General features: G+C 50.5%; 2 protein-coding genes and 1 non-coding gene across 3 annotated transcripts; all 3 read right to left on the minus strand.

The window, feature by feature from the left end:
* Positions 1-12,802: 12,802 nt before the first annotated feature.
* TRNAK-CUU lies at positions 12,803-12,875 on the minus strand. Its single transcript has one exon. It is a non-coding gene; the product is annotated as a tRNA-Lys (tRNA).
* Positions 12,876-12,895: 20 nt separating this feature from the next.
* LOC101754902 (aspartyl protease AED3) lies at positions 12,896-14,462 on the minus strand. The gene has a single exon (XM_004971247.4). The coding sequence runs from the start codon at positions 14,394-14,396 to the stop codon at positions 13,065-13,067; it is 1,332 nt and encodes a 443-aa protein (XP_004971304.1). The 5' UTR covers positions 14,397-14,462; the 3' UTR covers positions 12,896-13,064.
* Positions 14,463-15,883: 1,421 nt separating this feature from the next.
* LOC101755304 (non-specific phospholipase C2) lies at positions 15,884-20,859 on the minus strand. Its single transcript, XM_004971248.2, has 4 exons — positions 20,128-20,859; positions 16,760-17,277; positions 16,491-16,667; positions 15,884-16,369 (listed from the first exon to the last, which is right to left on the minus strand). The coding sequence occupies exons 1-4, from the start codon at positions 20,712-20,714 to the stop codon at positions 16,074-16,076; spliced, it is 1,578 nt and encodes a 525-aa protein (XP_004971305.1). The 5' UTR covers positions 20,715-20,859; the 3' UTR covers positions 15,884-16,073.
* Positions 20,860-22,436: the final 1,577 nt, after the last annotated feature.

The following is a 22,436-nucleotide window of genomic DNA, read 5'->3' on the forward strand; positions in this document are numbered from 1 at the left end:
GCACACCAAGTGCTGCTCGAGTCCCTCCTCGACTTCTAGCACCAACCAAGCTTAGAGAGTGGCTTATGTAGATGATTTTCAACAGGGCAAAGAAGTCGCTGCACACAAGACAAGCACACCCAAGTAGATCGAAGCGGAAGCAAAAGTAATTTTCTAGAAACCAACAAGTGAAGTAAACCAAATGAAGAATTGAGGATTTATTTATCCGAAGTTCAGATTCACTGCAATGAATTCTACGTCTCTGCTGGGGAGCCTATTGGAATACGAGTCTTAACTCCACTCCAACAAGCCGGGTCTCTTTCAACCATTTTCCTCATCTCCATTAGATGATCTTTTTCCTTGCGGAGGCAAGATCACAGCCCTCACAAACTTGCCGCTGCTCACCACACCTTGGGAGCTCGCCGACGACACCTAACCGTCTAGCAGACACACCTCCAACAGTAACAAATGCCTCAAAGGTTTTCTCGACACGAACTTCAAGTGTTCAAGTATGGATTGCTCTTTTCAGCTCATTAATGCTTGTACAACATCACTCTCTCAACCCAACTCAAAGATTTCTGAAGAATCACTTAAGTCTCACAAAGAAAGGTTGGGGAGAGCTTTTCTGGTCACTAGATGATGTAGAATGCGTGTGTAACCAGCAACACAGTAAGGACGATGCCAAGGGGTATAAATACCCCCATAAACCAGAAACTAGCCGTTACAACTCCTCAAACTAGTTAGACCGATCAGACCGGTCTGGTTTGAAAAACTAGCCATTACCCTTAGACCGGTAAGACCCCTCCCTGAACCCCTAGACCGGTCAGACCGGTTTGGCTGAGTTAGGCCAAAACTCTCAAACACTCACTCTCGGTCCACCCACTGGTTGAACCAACCATTGTTAGCTGAGCTAGGCAGTTAGCATACGAGAGGGTTTTCTTAAGGCTATCTCACATTGGTCAACTAAGAGCACTTTTGGTGTTGTCAATTATCTAATGTTGCATCCCTCTTGATAGTACGACATACATATACTCAAGAATACATATAAATACTATATCATCCACTTGAGCTTGTAAGTCTTCATCTATGCCATACTTTGATCCATAGTCACTTAAGGGCTCTCAACATAGCTATCACCTTGAGCACATCCATCTTGAGCTAGTGACTTAAGATTTTCCCTCGTTCATGATAAGATATACTTAAATCCTTAAGTCACTCCATTTTTTCAATCACAATGGGCTAGATGCACTGCATTGCTTCCCTCGGTATGGCTTAGATATGATACTTCGAAACCTCCCGAATACTATCCACTTTACCTTAGCAAAACGCACATAGTCGAAGTTGTCGCTTGACCAAAGCTTGCTTAGTCCCTCGCTCCAGTACCTCGCTTGATTTCTTCACCTATTCTTACCACTTTGAGTTTAGATTTACTTTTGACACCAACAATGAAATCCCATTGAAATCCTCTTCAAATGCTTATTGTTGATTGATAAAGAATATCTAATGAACTGCAAACTTCCAATAACAAGACCAATACGTAACACATAAACACACGTCTTTTTATCATATGCACATGAAGTCTTGCAGCATCCATTTGTGAATATCACTATTCTTTTCTCAATGATCCCTTTACTTGTCAATCAAGCTATCACTTGATTTGGAGACTAATTAATCAACAATAAAATATATCCCCAAGTTTTACTTCACCTCTTACCTGTCATTGATCATATAATTACATCACGGGATCACATACTCACTTGCTTTTCTTTATCGTGAGCCATATAATACATATTCAACTTATGAGAGAATATCACGTCATAAATATGAGAATAAAACCCTACTCACAATCTTAAGCAAACAAGTTAGTCATTTAATCGTTTTGTCATTCAATTCACCAAACCCATTTAGAGGTCTAGATGCACTTTCAAGCTGCAAGCAGTCTTCATGGCTTTACTCGTCCAGCCACCTGTTGTTCCAAGTCGGGCAATGGCCTGTCAACTGTGAGAGCTTGGGATCGTGGTTGCCGATGTAGCACCACCTCTTGTTCCATCCAGAGTGCAAGTCAGTCAACTCGTAATCCAAGTAGAGGCCTTTGACCTTCTCCCTCATTTGAATTCCAGCCCCGCCGGCTACTTTGGTGTGCTCCCTCTTGGGCTGTGGCTTGACACGGAAGAATTTGCGGAAGAGCTGAAAGTGGGGCTGGATCCCCAAGAAGACTTCGCATAAATGCACAAAGATTGCGACGTGCAAAATATTGTTGGGGTTCAAATGTACAAGCTCTAGCTTGTAATAATTCAGGAGACCACAGAAGAAATTGGAGGTGGGTAAGGCAAGGCCACGCTCAATAAAATGTGCAAATATTACTGCCTCCTCCGGGTACCTCCAGTGGTCACGGGTTGCTGAATGCAGGCCTCCAGTGGATAACATATTTCTCCTGGAGGAGGTTGGCCGCTACTAGTGCCTTGATGTCTTCTTCCTTTAGCGATGATCAGTTCCAGGCACAAGCAGGGAATGACGGCACAGTTTGGTCCATCTTTCCATACTTGGCGGCTGGCAGTTGCAGCTCCTTCTTCTTGTCCGCTTTCTTCTTCCCGCCCTCCACTGCCTTGGCTGCAGCTGCTTTTTTCCCATTCTTGATGTCATGGGTGTCTTCTTTCGCACGTGCCCGAGGGCTAAGTGGTGGGGGATGGCGGCACTCGCACTCGAGGATCGGGCAGCGGCGGCGCTAGAGCTATAGTGCGGAAGTTGAAAGAGCATATGGCAAAGGGAAGCCTTCCATTATTTACAGTAACAGCAGCAGGATTACAGGAATATTCCAGTTTAATGGATCCGAAGATTTCGTACCTGATTGGTAGTTTAATGGACCCGAAGATTTCGTACCTGATTGGCGGATACCAGTATTTTCGGAAGAGATAAGGTTACTGTTGATGGATGGTCATGTTAAACAAAGGTTGATCCTTATATCCACCAAACTAATCGTGTAACGGCTCAGGGTTGTGTGCCACGTGCCCATCGGCTGAAAAGTTTTTTCTTTGGATTTTTAGGGAAAAGAGATGCAAATTACAGATTAACTCTTAGCCTGATTCTTCGATTCAACCTAAGGCTCGGGGGCTACTCCATATGGAGTGCGACTTTCGTCGCACTTCTATATAATAATTCAGAGATGAAGATTCAAGACCAAATTAAATGAGGCTTGAGCACGTTCTAGCCGCATGACAGTGCTCGTGTACGTTTGAAGACTCAACCCGATGGAGTATTCAAAGAGCACCAAAACTAGTTGGTGAGGTCTATAAAAGTACTCGAAACTGCTGCATTTGACTAAAAAGTAGTCGTACATACATCTATGGACCCACCAGAAGGTTTGGACAATTCTAGATATAGGGCTAGACACTGAGACGTGTCAGACATGGAGACTACGGTGCAGAACGACGTAGTCTACGTGGCAGGACAGGAACTAGTCGAGGATTAGAAAACTACTCGTAGCAATTAGAGTAGGACTCGCCTAGTTGAATCCAACTAGTATTCTTGTACCGACCTGTAGCCCTGCCCCGGCAATATAAAGCGAGGCAGGGACCCCTTTCAAAGCAATTCAATCCAACCAACCCACAGGGCGTAGGGTGTTACGCAATCAAACGGTCCGAACCTATCTAAATCATGTGTCTGTGTTCACCTTCAAATTCCTAATCTTGGTAAGCACCACACACTAAACGCTGCCTTGGTGGGATTTGGATGCATGTGCATAGAAGCCGGCGAATTATTGGTGCTGGTGCACTACTCCAAGGAGCAAATTAAAGGCAGCCTTCCAGGAAGCCGAAGCCGAAGGCGAGGCTTCAGAGCTGGCCGGGGGACCGTAGGTTCTTTGGACGCTAGTGGCGTGAGCATAATAACTGCGACCGCTGCTGCGCGCCAAACGGCCGGAGAAGAAAGAAAAGTGCAGAGACTGACCGGATCCATCCGAGTCACTGACCTGGTAGGGACGGGCACGAACGACGTGGCCTTCTCTTCCTGGCGCCTCCCACCGGAATGGTCGCAAAGTCACATAAGTACGCCGGAGGAAGAAGGAACAAGGTCGAATCTTTGTAGTGGCATGAATGCATGATGCCATGATGGTGGCGTACCGTGCCGGCGAGGACAGCCGGTGGCGCCGCCCTTGCGATGGTACCGGCATGTACAGCAGCAACGACGACAACGCTCGCGCGGCGGCACAAAACGGCAAAATACAGCAAGCCGACGAAGCCGCTACTCGCGTACGTACGTGTACGCGCGCGGCTGGAACGTCCCGATCGGCCAAGTATTGTGTATTGTATCGATGGGGAGCGCGTAGTACGTCAAAGCTGACAAGGACACCGTAGTCCGTAGGGGTATATATTCTGGGCCCAGCCTGGCAGCCGTACGCGTACAGCGCGTACTGGAGGTAGCGATTTGACGGCGGGGCGGGCTCGTGATAGATTTTAGATTCAACGCGTACGTGCCCAACACTGATCTCTGGTTTGAACGGCGCGCCGCTGGCTCGTACGGTGCATGGCGCGGCGCGCGCGGTTGCTTTCGGCGGCGATTCCGGCCGCGTTCCCGCACACCATCTCCGCTCGCGATGCTGCACGAGGGAGGAAAATAAGCGGTGGCTCGGCCCCGTGTCATCCGCGCGCCTCCTTTCCGCTTGCGTAACCCACGAGATGACGAGATTGAGAGAGCGACGCGCTTGGAGAACGGAGAGGTCGTCTGATTATTGGTGGTGGGGCCCCGTCGTCCGTACGCCGATGCAGCCGGGTCGCCTCACCAACCTCCGTGAATTTTGCCCGCCTTGTCGCCGGCCCTGCAAGGCTGCTTGCCTCTGCTCCACGCAGCTCCCCCCTGCCGGCCGTTGCGCCGGCTCTCTGGGCTCTGGCTATATCCGTCTCGTGAGTCCGACCGATCCTTTCCTTCACATGTGTGTTCGATTCGCTACCCATCTTGTTCGATGCTTCGCCTGACGACGGTACGAGAGCACCGTGCCGCCGGAGCCGCGTCCGCGTCCGTGGTCCTTGGCTCCTTGCCAGAAGGCACCAGTGGAGGGTGGACTTTGTTTCCTCTCGTGAGTGACGGCATGCCGCCTCCGCGTTCGCATATGTCTCATCCGGGCCTCTCCTTTCTCATCTTCTTCCTACAACTCCCACTAATCTCCAGCCACCAGCCATAATTGCATGGAACGCGGCTAGGGCCGATGCTTAGCTTTCCTATATTAGAACGACTTACAAGATCTCATTCCCTCCGCCATGTCAGGAGGTCACCAGTACAAAGAGGCGGCATCTGGTGCAAAGAGGGAATACGATCCTGAAAAGATCGACTGAAAATTCAGCATACACCATTATATTGGACGTACTAACGGTCAAGTACACGTACTAATATAAGAACCTACACTTCAGAATTTCGTATCGCAACCACGATTTTTTTCTTTTTTGCTACGACTCGAACTATATTCGAATATGCTTGCACCAATGCAATCGTATGGTCATGTCAACGATAAAATGTCTCAGTGCTATAAAAAAACATTCTCCCTTCAGAATTTCCTATCGCGGCCACGAAAAGAAATATTTGGCTATGACTCGAACTATATTTGGATACGCTTGCACCAATGCAATCGCATAGTGATGTCATCATCGATTAAATGTCACAATGCCATAAAAAATATTCTCCCACAGTTCTAAACTACAGGTGACTTTAGCTTTGTTTTAATTCTTAAAATTTTCTAGTTTATACCAAGTTTTATAGCAAAATATATTGGCATTTATAATGCCAAATAGTGTATTGTTAAGACATATTTCAATGTGGATTCAATGATACTAATTTGTTGTGGTAAACGTTGACGCCTTTTATTATAAAGTTTGAACTTTGAAACAGATAGAGTATACTATACTATAAAGTGGAAAGCGAATGATTTACGTATGGCCATACGCTAAATTGTACGAGAAATGGTATAGTTCAGTATCAAGTTTACCAACTATAAAACGGTCGAGCTGAAGCTATTAAGCCAACTAGGCCCATGACCCTAGTTAGGTTTAATTCGTAAAAAATATTTTTTAAAAATTCTGTCGTATACTGAAATGGTACTTTTAGATTCTAGACTGGGACGCATTGATCCTACTTTAGGTGCTGTAGAATCCTAGCGGTGTACCTTTCGTCTGGTCATGTCCGTCCTCTTCGTGGAGGAAAAAGAAAATCGCAAATCACTCTTTTGAGAAAGCAGGTCCACATCTCTGGTGTGACTACCATTCCCTTTTACGAAAGAAGAGGCTGGAACTCTAAATTATACTAGTATTATGCAAATAAACACACCATCCCATTTTTGCATAAATGTACCAAAATAAATGGAGAACACATTGGGACTTTTACAACCTTCTTCTTCAGTTCCTTTGCTCGCTCGATTCATGCCGTTCGAGCTGCTAGGTCGATGACAAAAGTAACCGTAGCTTTGGTTTGTGGCAACACAGGTGAGCAAATGAACTCTGCCACCAATCCGTCGGTAAAAGACACAGGTGCTACCGCTGGGAACACCCAAACAAAGCCGCGGGTAGAGACTAGAGACTACGCGGCTGGTGAAACCTCCAATAGCCCACATTAACGTAAGTACGTAACCCTTGATTCTACTGGAACTAAAACAACTTCATCGTTGGATCATCGACAGGCCCAATGCAATAACCATAAAATTGAAATGCCGATTGAGAAGCAAACTGATGTCCGCAGGACAATCATTCCATCCGCGTCCAGCGTCAGGGCCAGAAGACTGGGTTCTCGCCGGGTCCTCTTCCGGCGGCAGGAAAAGGCCAACTGGCCATGACAAGGCCGGAGCCGGGCTAGGACGACAGAACCCGCGGCGGTGCATGCGTCGGCGTGACGGCATGGGATCAGAAAAGGCGATGCCGCCGCGCGCACTTCCTTTGCGGCTGCTGCGTCTGGGATTTGCCTGGGACGGGAGAGTTGCTTTCCGGAGAAGGCGGCGGCGGCGGCAGCGGCAGGGGCAGCAGCCTCGCGCGCGCCTTTCCGGATTCGTTGTGTGATTTGGGCATCATGTCGCTGCTGTTCGGCCAGCAGGATGGGTGGTGATGCCCCGGCGGCACCCACGGCCTTGGTTGCGGTTCATCCTTTGCATGGAATGGATGGATGCTACGGTGCAAAGCTGCAGCCTGCAGGCAGAGCCCACAATCCTTTTTACTCTAAACACTGGATTACTTATATCATGAGTACTTGGTAGGTTTGACCTATCACTTTTTGGTGAGTTTTATTATACCCAGGGTCATGTTCAACTTGTCAGCTTGTGTTGGGAGTGCAGAGAATACTTGTGATGGTAGCGCAGCAGACTGCAGCACAGATCACGAGCCTTTCTGCCCGGTTAATCCCATCATTCCACTGCGCAATTGGCGATCAGTGTCGGACTCAGAACCTGGCCCATTTATTAGAATTAACTTGTCATCACGTTCCGAGGCCGCGTGAAGCTACCGCGGTAAAAAAAGAAATTGGATGGTCCAGAGGTGCCGGCGGTTAATTAATCACCCACTATAGCTAGTTGGGCCCGCGTCGCGTCCAAGCCCATTGTCAATTCTCCTGATCTCCACCCATGGGTCCGCCGCGTCTACGGAGCGTGGTGCCCGTTCTTTCTTCCCTGCCGGCGTGCAGCCGCCGCCCCTCAGCAGTCAGCGTCGCGAGCCCCGGCCTCTCTCTCGCGGTCGCGGGCGTCCATGTGTCGGCGATCGGAGTAGCGGCTGGGGAAAGTTCTTTGAGATGGGGGCAAGCTTTGTCGTCCTGGAAGGCGTCGTGCTCGAGGTCATCGCTTTCATGCATGTGACGAACCCGTTTCGACAACCGAGGCGCATTGATCTTCATCTTCTTTCTTCTCCGCCGCTGCCATGGCATCGTTGACGATGGGAGCGGACGCGTACCTCCAGCTGTCCAGGATGAGGATCGCCTGCAAAATCTGCGACAATGACATGCATTGCTGGTTTGCTGCATCATTCACAAAGGCAAAACTAGAATAATGCATGCGCTTGAAACAGTACGGCCACCTTCATCAATCAGCATAGTGGAGTACTAGCAGATTGCATAGATTGCGTAGGTGAATGCCATGATTGCAGGGAACGAGCAAGCACCTGTAGGTGCCGTAAAGTGTTTAGCCAAGTGGAGTGGTGACAAGACAAAAGGGAGGGAACACGCTCTGAGCCTGAGAGGGAGAAGAGCCGGGAAAGGGTAAACGGAGCCCCCTTTTTTTCCATATCTGCTCTAGTGGTTCGCCACCAAACCACGACGCATCCAGAGGTCGCTCACTGTTAACCCAAGCAGTAGCGTAGGACACTGCATACGCGAAGAGGGTTAAGGTGGTGAGAGCAGCAATTATTGGGTGCATCATGGTGAAGCTTCTGCGGCCGACGGCATCGGATCCTTTGCTTCGAGTGCACTGTAAGCAGTACAACTTCTTGCTTGCTGTAGTACATGCGGATGAGAATTATGAGGCTGAGACCGGCTTTTGCTGTATAACGTGCGCATTCCTGGGACAGGATCAGTGCAGAGGGAAAGTAGCAACTTGTTCCTTTTCATACTGCTCCCTCCGTTTTAAATTATATATTATTTTACTTTTTTAAATACAAATATTTTACTATATATTTAGACATACCATATATCTAAGTGTATAACAAAAATCACGTATTTAAATAAGTCAAAACGATCTAAAATTGAAACGGAGGGAGTAGTATTTCTTCTCGCCTGAATGGTACCCATGGTTGATGCCGATACTTCTATTTGTGATTGCATGGTAAAAATACAATGTAGGCTGAACATCTCGTGCTTATGTTGATCCCATATAGAGAGGTGTATCGTTATCCCATATTTTTTTAATAGGCTCTTTATGTTTAAGGTTTCGTGTAACATCGTCCGTCGATTTCGCTCCATCTTCCACAACCCTTGCACACCATGCTCTCAAACCATCTCTTACCGTCTCCTTCCAAACTGCTGCCCAGTTACTGAAGAAGAAGATCCAAAAACTAATATTTTTGAAATATTTATCTTTATTTTGAAAAAATATCGAATGCATTTTGTGAAGGTGTTGAAGTAGGTGAAAAATGTTGAATGTAGCACTTTATATAAAATGTTGATATATATTTTAGAAAATCTAAATATCATATTTTTCGATGCTGGACTAACCTCCATAAAATGTTGAATTTAGTCTACGAAATATTACTTAGACTTTTAATTTAGGTTAATGGGTTTAAAAATTATGAAATTTAAGTACCTTTCATAAGTAAGATAAGAGACCCCGTACCATTACTCCCATGTTACGAAGCTGACACCTGGTATGACAGTCGAAGTTTTGTACTACTATTTAATGTCCCCTAAATTCTTTTCTTTTTTAAAAGAAGTGCAACATTAGTACATCTGTACATGTAAAAGCTTTTTCTCGTGGCGCGTCAAGTTAAACACAACTTGACAAGTGAAGTGAAAAACGGGCGCATTTCTTGGCCCGGGGCCGTGGCCGTGGCTCCCGCGAGAGGAAGGAAGGGAGCGGGCGGCAGATGTGCCGAACGGGAAGGGAAACACAGGACGCATGGACCCCCACGCATGGGGAAGGAAACTTTCGGCGCAGCCCACAGCTCCGTCGAGCCAGAGAGATGCCACGCCACCAGTGCTGGACGGACAGGAGAGGAGGAGAGACGTGCTGCCGTGCAGGCAGGTGCGGCGGGCGCGGCACGATGGTGTGCCTGCGCGTTGGCAGAGGACAGACGCGTCTCGCCTTTGGCGCCGCGGTTTCCGAGGAGCAGCGGCAGCGGCAGCGGCCAGCGCCGGATGCCCGCCTCGAGCCCCCCGCGCGGGCAGGCGAAAGCGGGGACCGGCCAGCCAGCCGCATCCATCCACACACCTGCCTTCTGCCATGCCCTTGCTTTTCTTTTCTTTTCTTTTGTTTTATCGGCGGGGCGGGGCGCCGGGCAGCGACCACAATAACTAAACCTGGCACGCGGCCAGTGCCCACCGCCGCAGGCCAGGGCAGGCCCAGACGCCCGCCGATTATTTAATGAAAGGCTGCGCCGCGCTGCCCTGGCCACCGGCCTCAGGCCGCAGCCCGTCTCGTCGCCTCCCCGAACGCCGACACGTCCGCGGCGTCCTCCACCCGCGGCATCTTGCTCACGTGATCACCCCGCGTCTCCCGCTCGCTAAACAAAACAAGGCGCAAAGCGGCCGCGTTTCCCTCCCCGCTTTTGGTTGTGTATCCTCGGAGGTCACCGCTCAATGGACGAGCGCTCACGGGGCGCCGCCGCCGACGCCCATTTCAAAGCTCCGCTGGGCCGTCGCTAGCGGCAGGACAGGGAAGAGCAAGGGGCCTGGCTTGCTCGCACCCGATCCGACGCCACCGGTTCCTGCTGCAGCAATGGCATTGGCACTGGCATTGCCTTGGCTGCTGGCACGCGGCTCGCTGCTGGGTGGGTGCGAGGCCCGACGACGCCGCGGCCGGTGGGTTTAAAGCAGGTGTGTGCACGGAAAGCCGGATCGGCTCAGCAGGGTGTCGTCAGTGGGCCAGCAGGCCTCCTGCGCGATCCAGCAACGGCCTGCTTGCTTGATGCCCCCTGGTCCCTCCCCTCCCTGCGTGGGAATGGGCCTCTGGCTAATGCACGCGAAGCGCAGAGGCTAAGCGCTGGGCCGCCTGTGTCTCTTTACTGCTGCTTTCCCGGCCTTTTTCCCGCTGCGTAATTATTGCCAGTATTTCTGTTTCGCTCGCTTGCTGCGGCTTCCCCAGCGGCCAGCGCGTACGGATGCCATCTCTCTCTGCGCCACGATAACCTGCCTCAGTGCCTGTCCCCTCTCACGTGACGAGGACAATGCCATGCCTTCGCGCACCAGCCGGAGCTGGGGGACCTTGCTGCTACTCACTGACCCTGACCACGCCTGGTACCACGCTACGTGCTTCGACATGTAAAGAGGCCTTTGATGCCACCTACGCGCCGGTACTGGTTTATTTATGTGGTTGGGCTTCTACTTCACACAGGAGAGGCAGGCAACCGAGAGAACAAAGCCCGTAGATAACTACTTCTCGCAGGGCCGGCCCGTAGAACATTGCAGGCTGAGACAGAGATTTAGCCCATGCACGGGCCGGCCTGGTGAATAAATAGTACTCCCTTCGTCCCAAATTATAGATTGTTTTGACTTTATTAGATTCATAAACTTTGTTATGCACTTAGATATACCTATATCTAGATGCATAATAATATCTATGTATCTAAAAAGTCAAAACAACCTATAATTTGGAACGGAGGGAGTACGTTGGTACCGAGAGAGGAGATCCGCTAAGCTGATAAACTTCCTCGACAGCAAAAACAATTTGATACACTTAAAACTTCACGGTGTGTATGATCTTCTTGATCAATCTGTCACTGTTAGCTTTGTCATTTGCTATAGTTTTGTTCACGGTTCTTTTAATTTCTAATTTTAGCTGGGAGCTGGACAGCTACGGTTGTATTCATCTATACTATAAAGATCAAAAACAATTCAAAAACTTTCTCACCCAGATCAAAGTTACCGTATCCTTCACGTCGGATTCACATGTCATGCATTTGAGGAATAAAAACCACGAGTTAGAAAATGTTCTGCCAAAAAGCTAATGTTTTTTTTTCACGGCACCTTTTCATACCCGCCGATGTACCCATCCGCCGCGCCCAATTTCTTTTTCTCCCCTCGACCGGCGACCGCCGACCCCAACTGCCGACCGCATCGCCCTGGCTCCAGTGCGGGGCCTGGCGCCGGCGCCGGCGATGCGAATCCTGCTTATTAGGCGTAGGGAGAAGGGGGCGAGCTGGGCGGCGGCCGGTGGGTGGTGGCCGTGGCGTTGTCTTCCTCTGGGATGACGTGTTGGTGCGGCAAGTCAGTGCGCAGGAGGTACCCGCGTCCCTCCCCGCCCGCGAATCACGCGCGTGAGACGGTGAGAGGGACGAGCAGGGGCGAACGGAGCGAGGCGTCAATCTTGTCGCCCCTGAAACCATCCTCCCTTTGCCTGAATAATAACTTCTCCACATAGTATGTGCTCACCACTAGCTCCAGCACTGACATACTTCCTTCAGATCTTTACATTTGGTTACGTTGTCTTGATTGTTTAGAGCTAGGCTCAACAGAAACTGAATCGGAGCCACTTGTAGTTCAGCAGTGGATGAAATTGATTTAACTGCCGCTGTCAAAAATCCTACAGTACCTTCATCTCTTAAAAATATATTTTCCATGTCAATCAGCTGTAGTTGTTATTAGCATCTAGCCACAGCAAGACCTTAAGGTCTGAAGTAGGTGAAGCGACATAAAAGCTTTTTTTGAGTTATTGATCCTATTTATGGTATGAAAAAGGTTAATAAATATGTGTGGTCTTGTAAATATATGTGCTCTTGCTTGAACATGGTAGCAACATCTGTTAAAACAAATTAGTCAGCTACAGGTTCTAGGTTCTGCTTTTCACCATTAGTTCGTTAATGGTATGATTCTAAAAGGATTTTAAGTTGGTGAAGAAAATCTATGAAGAAAAGTAAATAATTTGTTTTACATTGTAAGTTATGCCGTAACATCTGTTGCACGCTTTGAAAGAAGCAATCATCCAGGAGTATCAGGAGGATGTTGAAAAAGGGTTTATTAAGTCATACTCTAAATTCACAAGATGGGGAAGGATGTGTCAGTTGACATATTCAACCTGCTTGAAATTGCAAGGCAAGAGGGTTATTGAAGACGGAACGCTTTCAGTGAATCACAAGTTGCCGCACGTGCGTTGTTACTAGTCTTACGAAAAAATAACATACGAAAGTAGTCAGTTCAAAACGAGCCCAAAAAAGATCGCCCACCGTGGGGCTCGAACCCACGACCACAAGGTTAAGAGCCTTGCGCTCTACCGACTGAGCTAGACGGGCAACTTGCTGCTAATTTTCCGAATCCGTTTGATATCTGAGTCACTCTCACAAATGGATAACAAGCTCAAACTTCATTCTCAGTTTTTCCGATGCATAAATTCAAGCGACCAGGACGGACACGGTGCTTTTTCTCGGCAAACCATCACTTCAAGCACGCAGCATAGTACATTCAGATAAGTTCCCGTCGATTCAAACCGTGCATCGCTCGCGGGCGAAGCCGACGCGGCCGTTGGCGACGTCGAAGAGCACGCGGTGGTTCTGCTGCTGCATGCTGGCCAGCACGTTGAGCGCCGCGTTCACGCCGTCCGCCGGCCCCGCCGCCATCGCCAAGCACGCGATGCCGCCCGACGAGCTGCGGATCATCACGTTCTCCTCGGGCAGTGTCACCGTCACCGGCCCGGTGAACGTGAAGCTGACGGTCGGCACCCTGACCGTCACGTTGTAGCACGTGTCGAACCCGCCGAGCGACCCCGCCACCGGCGCCCGCACCCTGCGGCGGAACGCATCGCGCACCGCGGCGTACACCGGCGCCGACAGCCGCGTGAACATCGTCCCGGCGTCGACGATGGTACCGCTGCCGCTGGCTGGGTCGAACGTGAGCGCGGACGCCGGGACTGGCACGGGCTTGCCGCCGACGCGGATCCCGATCATGTTCACGTAGTAGAGGGAAGGGCGGTGGGGGTTGGACAGCAATGGCGTCGTCTTGATCCTCTTCGGTTGCCCGATGGGGCCGAGCCTGAGCGTGCCAGAGAAGTTGGAGGACTTGTAGCTCGGGAGGCAGTACGAGAAGACGGCGCCGTACACGTCCTTTGTCTGCGACAGGAACGACAGCGGCCCACGACCGAAGCCGATGAGCCCCTGCGGCGGCACGGAGCTCCCCGTGACGACGTGGAGGCACCCGAATGTGTACGACGCGACGGCGTCATTCTCGAGCGCGAGCGAGTCCTGCCCGAGCAGCGCCTGGAACGTGGACGCCGCGTACGTGAGGTTGAACGCGCACGACGAGCCTGCACCTCCGGGGCACGACGGGCTCGGCACCTGCGCGCACTCCGGGGAGCCGCAGCGCACCGGGCGGTACGTGGACGATTGCGTCGGGTCGAACGGCGGAGCCGAGGCGGCGGCGGCTGCGCAGCCCGTGCAGCCGCTGCACGGCACCCACGCGGCGTCGTTGCTGGGGTCGATGGCCACGAGGAGCGTCTGCGCCGGCGTGCCGAGGCGCGCGCGGGCGACGTAGTTGGGGATGCTCAGGATCTGCCGCCCCGGCGCGATCGGCACGAACGAGCGTCGGCCTTTGTTCTTGGTGTTGGTGTTGCCTGAGCCCGCCGCGAGCATGGCCACGCGTGCTGCGTCCGCCGCCGACTGGGCGGCGAGGGAGGCCGCCCATGCGGTGAGCGGTGCCCCGGCGTCGGGCGAGACGGAGTGGGAGCGTGCCAGGTGCAGCGTCGAGCTGCGCACGGCGGTGGAAGGGCCCCAAAAGGTGGACAAGACTACGAGGACGACGGATAATCTCTGCGGCGACATTGTTGAGTGCTCTTAAGAAGGGATCGGAGAGATTAGGTGGAAGGGTTGGATGTTACATGCTTAGAAGGTGTTGTATTTATAGGAGCTGTCAACAACATGGACATGGAGTGTGCAGTTGTGCCTGCCGCTTGGTAGTGAAGTTGCCTGTGCGTCACAACTAAGGAGATGCAACGCAACCTAAGTGGCGGGTGTATTGCATGGAATTGGCAGAGCTGAATGGCTCAGATGATGCGTTTCTGACAGAGGAAATGTTTCAGCGGGAAATCATTACATTGCCGCGTGAGACCTGCTTTTGTGCACAACAACCTACATGTGTGCTGCGGCTCTGTCGAATGGCATTGCGAGATGGATCAGGTTGGGCATCTCCGATCTTGACGCAGATCACAGTGATGTGGTTTCTGTGTTGTTCTGCACCCTTTTTATGATCACTATTCACTAGCCGCGTTGGTGGCTGACGAGGGGTCGAGGGCGCACCACCCAAACTGTGTACTCCATGGATGGTCCATGGTGTCGGTGGTTGGGAAGGAAGGCTATGGTGATTCTCGAGCTGCTGGCGTGGTGCGTCCGCGGCAAGTCTGTGGGTTTGCGGGAGGCAGGAGGTAGTGCTGCGACGAGATGGGCAGTTGAAAGGTAGACGAGCTACACCGCTCCACAGGTTTGTGCTTGCTAGCTATGGCTGCCGAGTTGGGCTCCGGCAGGACACGAGAGCCGCACTTGCATATGTAACCGCATCTCCTTTACGCGTCCAAACGTCAACCCTCGGTCTTTACGCTCACCATGCAAGCCTGAATTTTGCACCGTCCGATCTGACGATCCGTGGTGCTCCCTGGCTTTTCCGTCAGATACTGCTGCTGCGCGCTACCTCCTGCCGAGCATCTGTGCTGCTGCAGCGCTCCGACTAGGCCAAAGCAGCTGCGTGCGCTTCCATATACATTAGGATTCTTTTACAGTAAGTAACTTCCAGTGACATTGTTACTGTAATTTCAATTTGTATATTGTGTAATTTTAAATCTGTGTAAATTTGCATGCTGTTTACTTTAAAATCCGATTGGTATTTTTGCATTTGAGGGGTTTCTCATAGTTAGAAATAATTTGTTATTTGACTAACTATAGAAAAAATTTATTTTAGTTCTTAATTTTGCCTTATGCATTTTATTTTTCCTTCTATTTTCTGCATTAGTTTGTTTCTATGGGCTCAGTTTGGTTATTTTTTTCCTGCATCGTCTCGTCAGGATCCTAGGGTCATAATTTTTAGGCGACAGATCTGTTTCCATCACTTGATTTTTTTTCTCTTCAGATCAGGGTGTTATCCAACTTCAAATCACCCGAGTGATTGTGGCACAATAACACCTGGGTTGAGTGATGTGGCCACAATAACACCCGGGTTAGCAATAGACACTCCCTTACCAAAACTGCATTTGCTTGGTTAACCTTTTCTCTAAGTGCGCAACGTACATTTACCTGAAGGGTACTATCTCCTTCGTCCATATTACCAAGCACAACACAAATCTTTATAGCAAGCTAACATTTGTTTGTACAGCCCATGAATAATTTGACCTAGCACGAGCACATCCTAACCGATTGTGCTGGCTCTTTGACCTGTATGTAATGCGACCCTTGACATCATCAATTTAATTTCTACTGTATATGATTTCATTTTGATTTTTCTCACTGTCTCTATGGACGTTCAATCCTGGTGGTGAGGGAGGGCCTCATCTTGACGATCTGCTCGTCGTCGACGCCCATCCGCTTGGCCGACATGCCGGCCTCGAAATAGCGCTTCACAGCGCCCCTCATGTAGGCGATGCCTTCCCTGACATTCATCTTGTCCCGGATCCTGTCCTGCAGGCTGGTGAGCTCATGGTCCCCGTTGAGGACCGAGGCGAGCTGGATGATCTCCTGCTGGAACTCGCTCAGCTTCGCCTCCTCGTTCGCCTCGGTTTGCCTGATCCTCGTCGGCATCGGGAGTTGCTCTGCGTGTATCGTACAGTACATGGAGGAATACAACCAGGAACTGAGACTGAATACAGTGAAGCAAGCAGCAGAGCAGGAATATTGTGTATTGGTACGATTGCCGACAAGATGGAATCCTACCTGGGCAGTCCGTCCTGGGCTCGGTTCTTGTCTGCACGACGCTCTCGAAGGTCCCAGCCCAGGCGTCTCTTTTCGTCAGGAAATCTTGCGGCAGGTCGAAGAGCTTCTTCACCGTGGCAGGGATCGATGAGTGCTCGTATTGCGATGTTTGCGTCGGTCCATTTGGCCCATGGACAACTGAAAGAACACAAAAACTAGTTATTAAATAGGTTGTCAATCAAGTAGCTCGATTGGGCTAATGAATCAACAGACAAATTAAAGTTACCTACCTGTTCCCTTTTCGATCCATGGGGAGATGAGGATGGCCGGAACACGCACTCCGAGCCGGTCGAAGGTGAAGTTGTACGGCGGCGGACCGACGATGCCGTCGGGGCTCGGGACGCCATTGACGGGGGTGGGGACGTGGTCGAAGAACCCTCCGTGCTCGTCGTAGGTGAGGACCATGAGCGTCTGGTTCCACTGCGGGCTGGCGCGGAGCGTCTCGTAGATCTCCTTGACGAACATCTGGCCCTGGTAGACGTCGTGGGAGGGGTGGTCGTCGTTGGCGGGGTCGAGCTTGGAGTCGAGGTAGTGCTGCTCGATGACGGCGTAGTTGGGGAGGGAGCCCCGGCGGGCGTGGTCGCGGAAGGTCGGGTGGAACGGGTGGAAGTCGAGCAGGTACTTGAGCTTGCGCAGGTTGCGGTAGAAGAGCACCGCCGGCACGTCCTGGAAGTAGACGCCGAACGACAGGCCCGCGTCGTGGATGTTGTCGAAGATGGTCCGCTGCGGGTAGCCCTTCGCCAGTAGCCTGCATTGTTGGTCATCACGCCGCTCATCAGTTATGGTTGCTGTTACGAGCTTGAATCGTTTTTCTTCAGCGTCACCAGATGGCGGCAAACAGTTCAGGTGTTCAACTGGCAAGAAAACAGTTCATCGTAGTAGAAGAAGAGCCAGCCCATCCGTGAGTAATTGGGCCGAATATGCGGGCCTATGGGCCGCTGGTAGAGAGTCCAATAGTTGGCATAACTGAGCCCAACTAGTAATAGTCAGGGAGGCATGCAGGCGCCACGCGCCAAAAGCTTTCTTAGCTGTTAAGCTTAGCTTCAGTGTTTCACACACCCGTCTGCTTTTTTGTCGAATGGAACCCCCTAAAAAGCAGCAGCCTTAATTTCTCTCTTGCGACCCGGAGAAGCAGCCTATATAGTTGATAGTACATCTTCCTTTTTTTAAAAAAAAAATGATATAGACCCTAATCTGATGAGCAGCAGTATCTCGCGCTTGGCAGGTAAAGCCAACAGAGGTACGGCCATCACGACATTCTAAACCAGCATAGACGACTATGCCGGGTATCAGTACAGTGTGACAGCATCAGTATTTTTTTAGGTCATGTTTAGTTCACCCCCAACTCCCAACTTTGGCACTATGCAAAAAGAAGATTCCGCATCACATGAAACTTGCGGTACATGCATGGAGTACTAAATTTAGATGAAATTAAAAACTAATTGCACAATTTTGTTGTACTTTGCGAGACGAATCTTTTGAGCCTAATTAGTCAACGTTTGGACAATAATTCACAAATACAAACGAAATGCTACAGTGTGCTACAGTGCCATCACAGTAATTTGGCACCTCCCAATTTGGTCAACTAAACGAGGCCTTAGCATTCCTCTCAGCTGCGGAACAGCGGACACGCACCACAGGTGCACTGACATGCACAACGTATAGTGCAGTGCCGACAAGGGAGCATAGCATGTTGTCCCCGCACGCACTGGAATTTAAGAATCTTCTCGCGTCAAATTCTCACTCGGCCCCAAGCACCGACCGACGCAGGTCATGGGCCCATGGCGCTGGCCGCCTGACATGCCATAGCCGAGAGGTCGAGTGAGATCACAGTGCTCTCCGTGCCCTCATCTCTCCGTTGAGGTCCAAAGGGCAGGAGAGGGTTTTTTTTTTTTTTTGATAAAGGGCCCTCTCGAGGTTGCGTGCGTGCCACCACCACCACCTTTGGAGCCTTGCTTTCACATGGACGGACGGTGGATCGGGACAGCCTTAATCACCGGTGAATAAACCGTATTCATTCGCAGGGCACCAGCTAATCTCACCTAGGGGTGTGGATGGAGCGGGGGCAGGAAAGCAGCTCCCTGGTGGCCCCGCAGGTTAATCCACCAGCGAAAGTAAAGTTGATTGGCCGGCGACGCGCCTGCCGGCCGGAACACTCGCCATAAACAAAAGGCACGCCGCACCTTTGATATCCACTGGGCCGGTCAATCACAGCCGGACACTTGTACTTAGCTGCAAACTAGGGTCATCATGCCGATTGCGAGAGGTGATGATGTATAGTTCACCATAATTTTTCCTTCCCAGTGTAGGCTCACCATCCTTGCAAGAGAAGAGATGGCGAGTTCCTGCCTAGTTGTGCAGGCCGGTACGACAAGCCGGTGATCGATGAGGTCATCGCTCGATCAGGCAGGAGGGAAATGCATGCAGACAAAGCAACCGTGACTTGGCGATGTTGGATTGCGGGAGGATAGAGCATCCATAGCGGCAGTAGCGTTGCTGGCCAAATTTTTGAACGTACTCTCTATGCTCCATGTAGAGTTCAACTGATTAAAGATTCTAACGTCTTCTGGCCTTCTAAGAGTTTGGGCAGGCTCCATGTTGAGGGAAATCTCAGATCGAATGGGGTGTTTGGGAACACCGTGCTAAACTTTAGCACCTGTCACATCGGATGTTTGGATACTAATTAGGAGTATTAAATATAGTCTAATTACAAAACTAATGGCACAAATGGAGTCTAATTCCCGAGACGAATCTATTAAGCCTAATTAGTCCATGATTTGACAATGCGGTGCTACAGTAACCATTTGCTAATGATGGATTAATTAGTCTTAATAGATTCATCTCGCGAATTAGACTCCATCTGTGCAATTAGTTTTATAATTAGCTCATGTTTAATCCTTCTAATTAGCATCCGAATATCCGATGTGATCCTGCTAAAGTTTAGCACCTCGTATCCAAACAACCCATTAATGTTGCCTTGTGTGTATGACTTCTTTGAGAGAAAATGCTGCTACATACGTACATATGCATGCTGGCGCCAACTATTTCTGAACTAATTTGTGACGTACTCCCTGTTTCGTTAAGAGAAGCCTGCTTCGTTACAGAGGCTCCCTGTTTTTCTTTTTGGCGTGTGAAATTCCATTGTATTCCATTTAATACAAGGATTGTTTTTATTATGCTTTAATAAAAATTTGTGCCCCTCCCTACTACTCGGAGATCTTGCATGCTTACAACTTACATGCATGTATGGAGATAGCAAATGAGGCGTAGTGTAACTATTTTTTTGTAAGTTTAAACAGAGTGAGTAACTAGCTAGGACGCCATTAAAATGTGACTGTCTAAGTGTGCAACAGCTTTGACACTCCCCACCAAGCCACCACTAGCATAACCCAAGGTTGGCAACCAACCCCTGTGGCTGCACTGGATGTCTCTAGTCGTACGAAGGAACGAACGGATCGTTCGCGTTCACACGCAACGAATAACCAGAAATCCAGAATGCAGCCAGCTCAAAAATTAAATATCGACAGACGGGCTGCAGATATTATCAAGAATGAAAGGCGCGGCGGAATTGAAGAGATAATGCAGGAGCAGGACGTACTGCGGGTTGTTGCTGGTGGCGCCGCCGGATGTGCCGGAGTGGACGAACAGGCGGTTGGGCTGCGTGGACGACGGCACCGACGCGAACCACCTGTCGCAGACGGCGAACTGGGCGACGAGCTCCCGGTAGACGGCGACGCTGTCTGGCGCGAAGCCGTGCATGACGGCGTCGGTCATGTTCCCGCCCAGCGACCGCGCCTGCTGCACGAAGCCGTCCATCCTCGCCGGGCCCGACGCGTCGTCGGAGCCGAAGATCTGCTGCCGGATCTCCTGGAACGAGTGGCCCGGGTCAGGGTCCACGTACTGCGCCCCCTCCCCGAAGTAGACGCGCCCCGCGCCAGGGTCCGTCGTGTTCGCCGGGTTCCACTCCGCGCCCGTCACGCCGTCGATCTCCGGGTTCAGACGCTTCATCCAACCCAGCATGTGGTCGAAGGAACGGTTCTCCATCACCACCACCACCACCGTCTTGATGGGCCCCGCCGCATGCAGGCGCGGCGGCCAGGCGGCGAGAAGGAGGAGGAGGAGGAGCACGGCGGCGGTGCCGAGGCTCGGTGAGCGGCGGCGGGCGCTGCACGTGCGGCCCGCCATTGCTTGTTCGGTTGTTCCTGTGTCTGCTGCGACACGACAGTGCGCAGTGGGGAGGAGGAGGATTGGGGAGGGAGTGTGGGTGTGGACGGGTAGAGCTCGCTTCGCTCGTGACGGGAATAGACAATGGGGACGGTGGTGATGGACCCAGGCGGTGGTGGTGGTGGTGGTGGTGGTGGCGTGGCGTTTTATTGGGTGCGAAGTGGGGTGGTGACGGTTGTCTTGTTGCGGACGGGCATGCCTGCATGGACAGAGTCTACAGGACTACAGCTATGCATTGTGGCCTGCGATGCTGAGGCTGAGCGACAGAGCGAGCATGACGCGGAATCGTGGCTAGCCTGCGCACAATTCCTTTCCTACTACGAGTCAAACTATTTTAATCATAGTATTAATCGGTAAACTAATTTTAAGCCAAATATACAAATATGAATCCTATGTTTCCAAACTGAACAACTACTAGTAAATATTGTGTGTGCTAGTAATGGTCAGAGTTTAAAAATCTGACTGGATTTCAGTCAATTAATTATTTGTGACTGGGCATAAAAAACTGAAAATAGTATGTTACTCATAATAACTAATAGAGTAGCTTACCCTGGCAGAATCAAGATCGTCTACTCTGTCTCGGGCTGTTTTATTTTTATTTTTGAAAGAAACAGGCTGTTTTATAAATAAAATCCTCTAGGTGCAGCGGTGTATGAACCACGTTCATATCATTCATGTTTGTAGGTGGTCTGTTCCGTGGGACTAGACGACTAGTGGTGGGAACATGAACAAGTGTGCGCCGCGCTCTCGTCATGCGTGTAGCCAAAAGGAGCCATGCAGCCGTGCATGCGTGTGGCCGGCCGTGTGCCGCACCTGGCTCGTCATGTTCGTAGACGGTGTGTTTAGGGGGGTTTGGTTTTTTAAGTTCGGACTAACGTCAAATATTCGGAGTGGGAGGACTAAACATGAGCTAATTATAAAATTAATTATACAGATGGAGGCTAATTCACGACACGAATCTATTAAGCCTAATTAATCCATCATTAGCACATATTTACTGTAACACCATATTGTCAAATCATGGACTAGTTAGACTTAATAGATTCATCTTGTAAATTAGCCTCCAACTATAAAATTGGTTCTGTAATTAATCTACGTTTAATACTACTGATTAGTATCTAAATATTTGAGACAGAAATTTTAGGAGTTCCCGTAACCAAACGGGGCCTACAGTTGATTCTCGTGATGATTGCTTGTGAAAGGAGATGCCCCAGTACAGGTTTCACATAATTGCAGAGGTCAAGATCAGGTCTGCATACAGAGTGAGCTAGCATATATCAGTAATTAATAATATAGTAGATGCCTCCCGTGCGCGTCGATCAGCCGCTGACAGTTTCTTTTTCATGTGTAATCATGAACGCGGGTGCGCCCGTTGCTATCAGCAGAAATGGCACGTCCAGGCGCTCATCATGTCATGTCATGCCGCACCCGTCCCGCGGTCTACGGCGCAATGCAGAAAAGAAATCCCTCCGAGTCTGAGGCCGCGGGAGCAGTACTGCTCCGTAACCTTTTCCTTGTTTTGGGCACTGTATGTAGTGCGACGATCGCTATTTGGGGATCTTTGCATAAATAAAGGTGATATTCGGTCATCGTGTGGGGTTCAGGGGCAGGGGCACTGCAAGACGATATGAGCATCACGTTGGTGGCACGTCAGCCTCATCCCCGGTGGAAGACAGCAATCCT

This window comes from Setaria italica, chromosome V, assembly GCF_000263155.2.
Source record: "Setaria italica strain Yugu1 chromosome V, Setaria_italica_v2.0, whole genome shotgun sequence".
NCBI classification, from domain to species: domain Eukaryota; kingdom Viridiplantae; phylum Streptophyta; class Magnoliopsida; order Poales; family Poaceae; genus Setaria; species Setaria italica.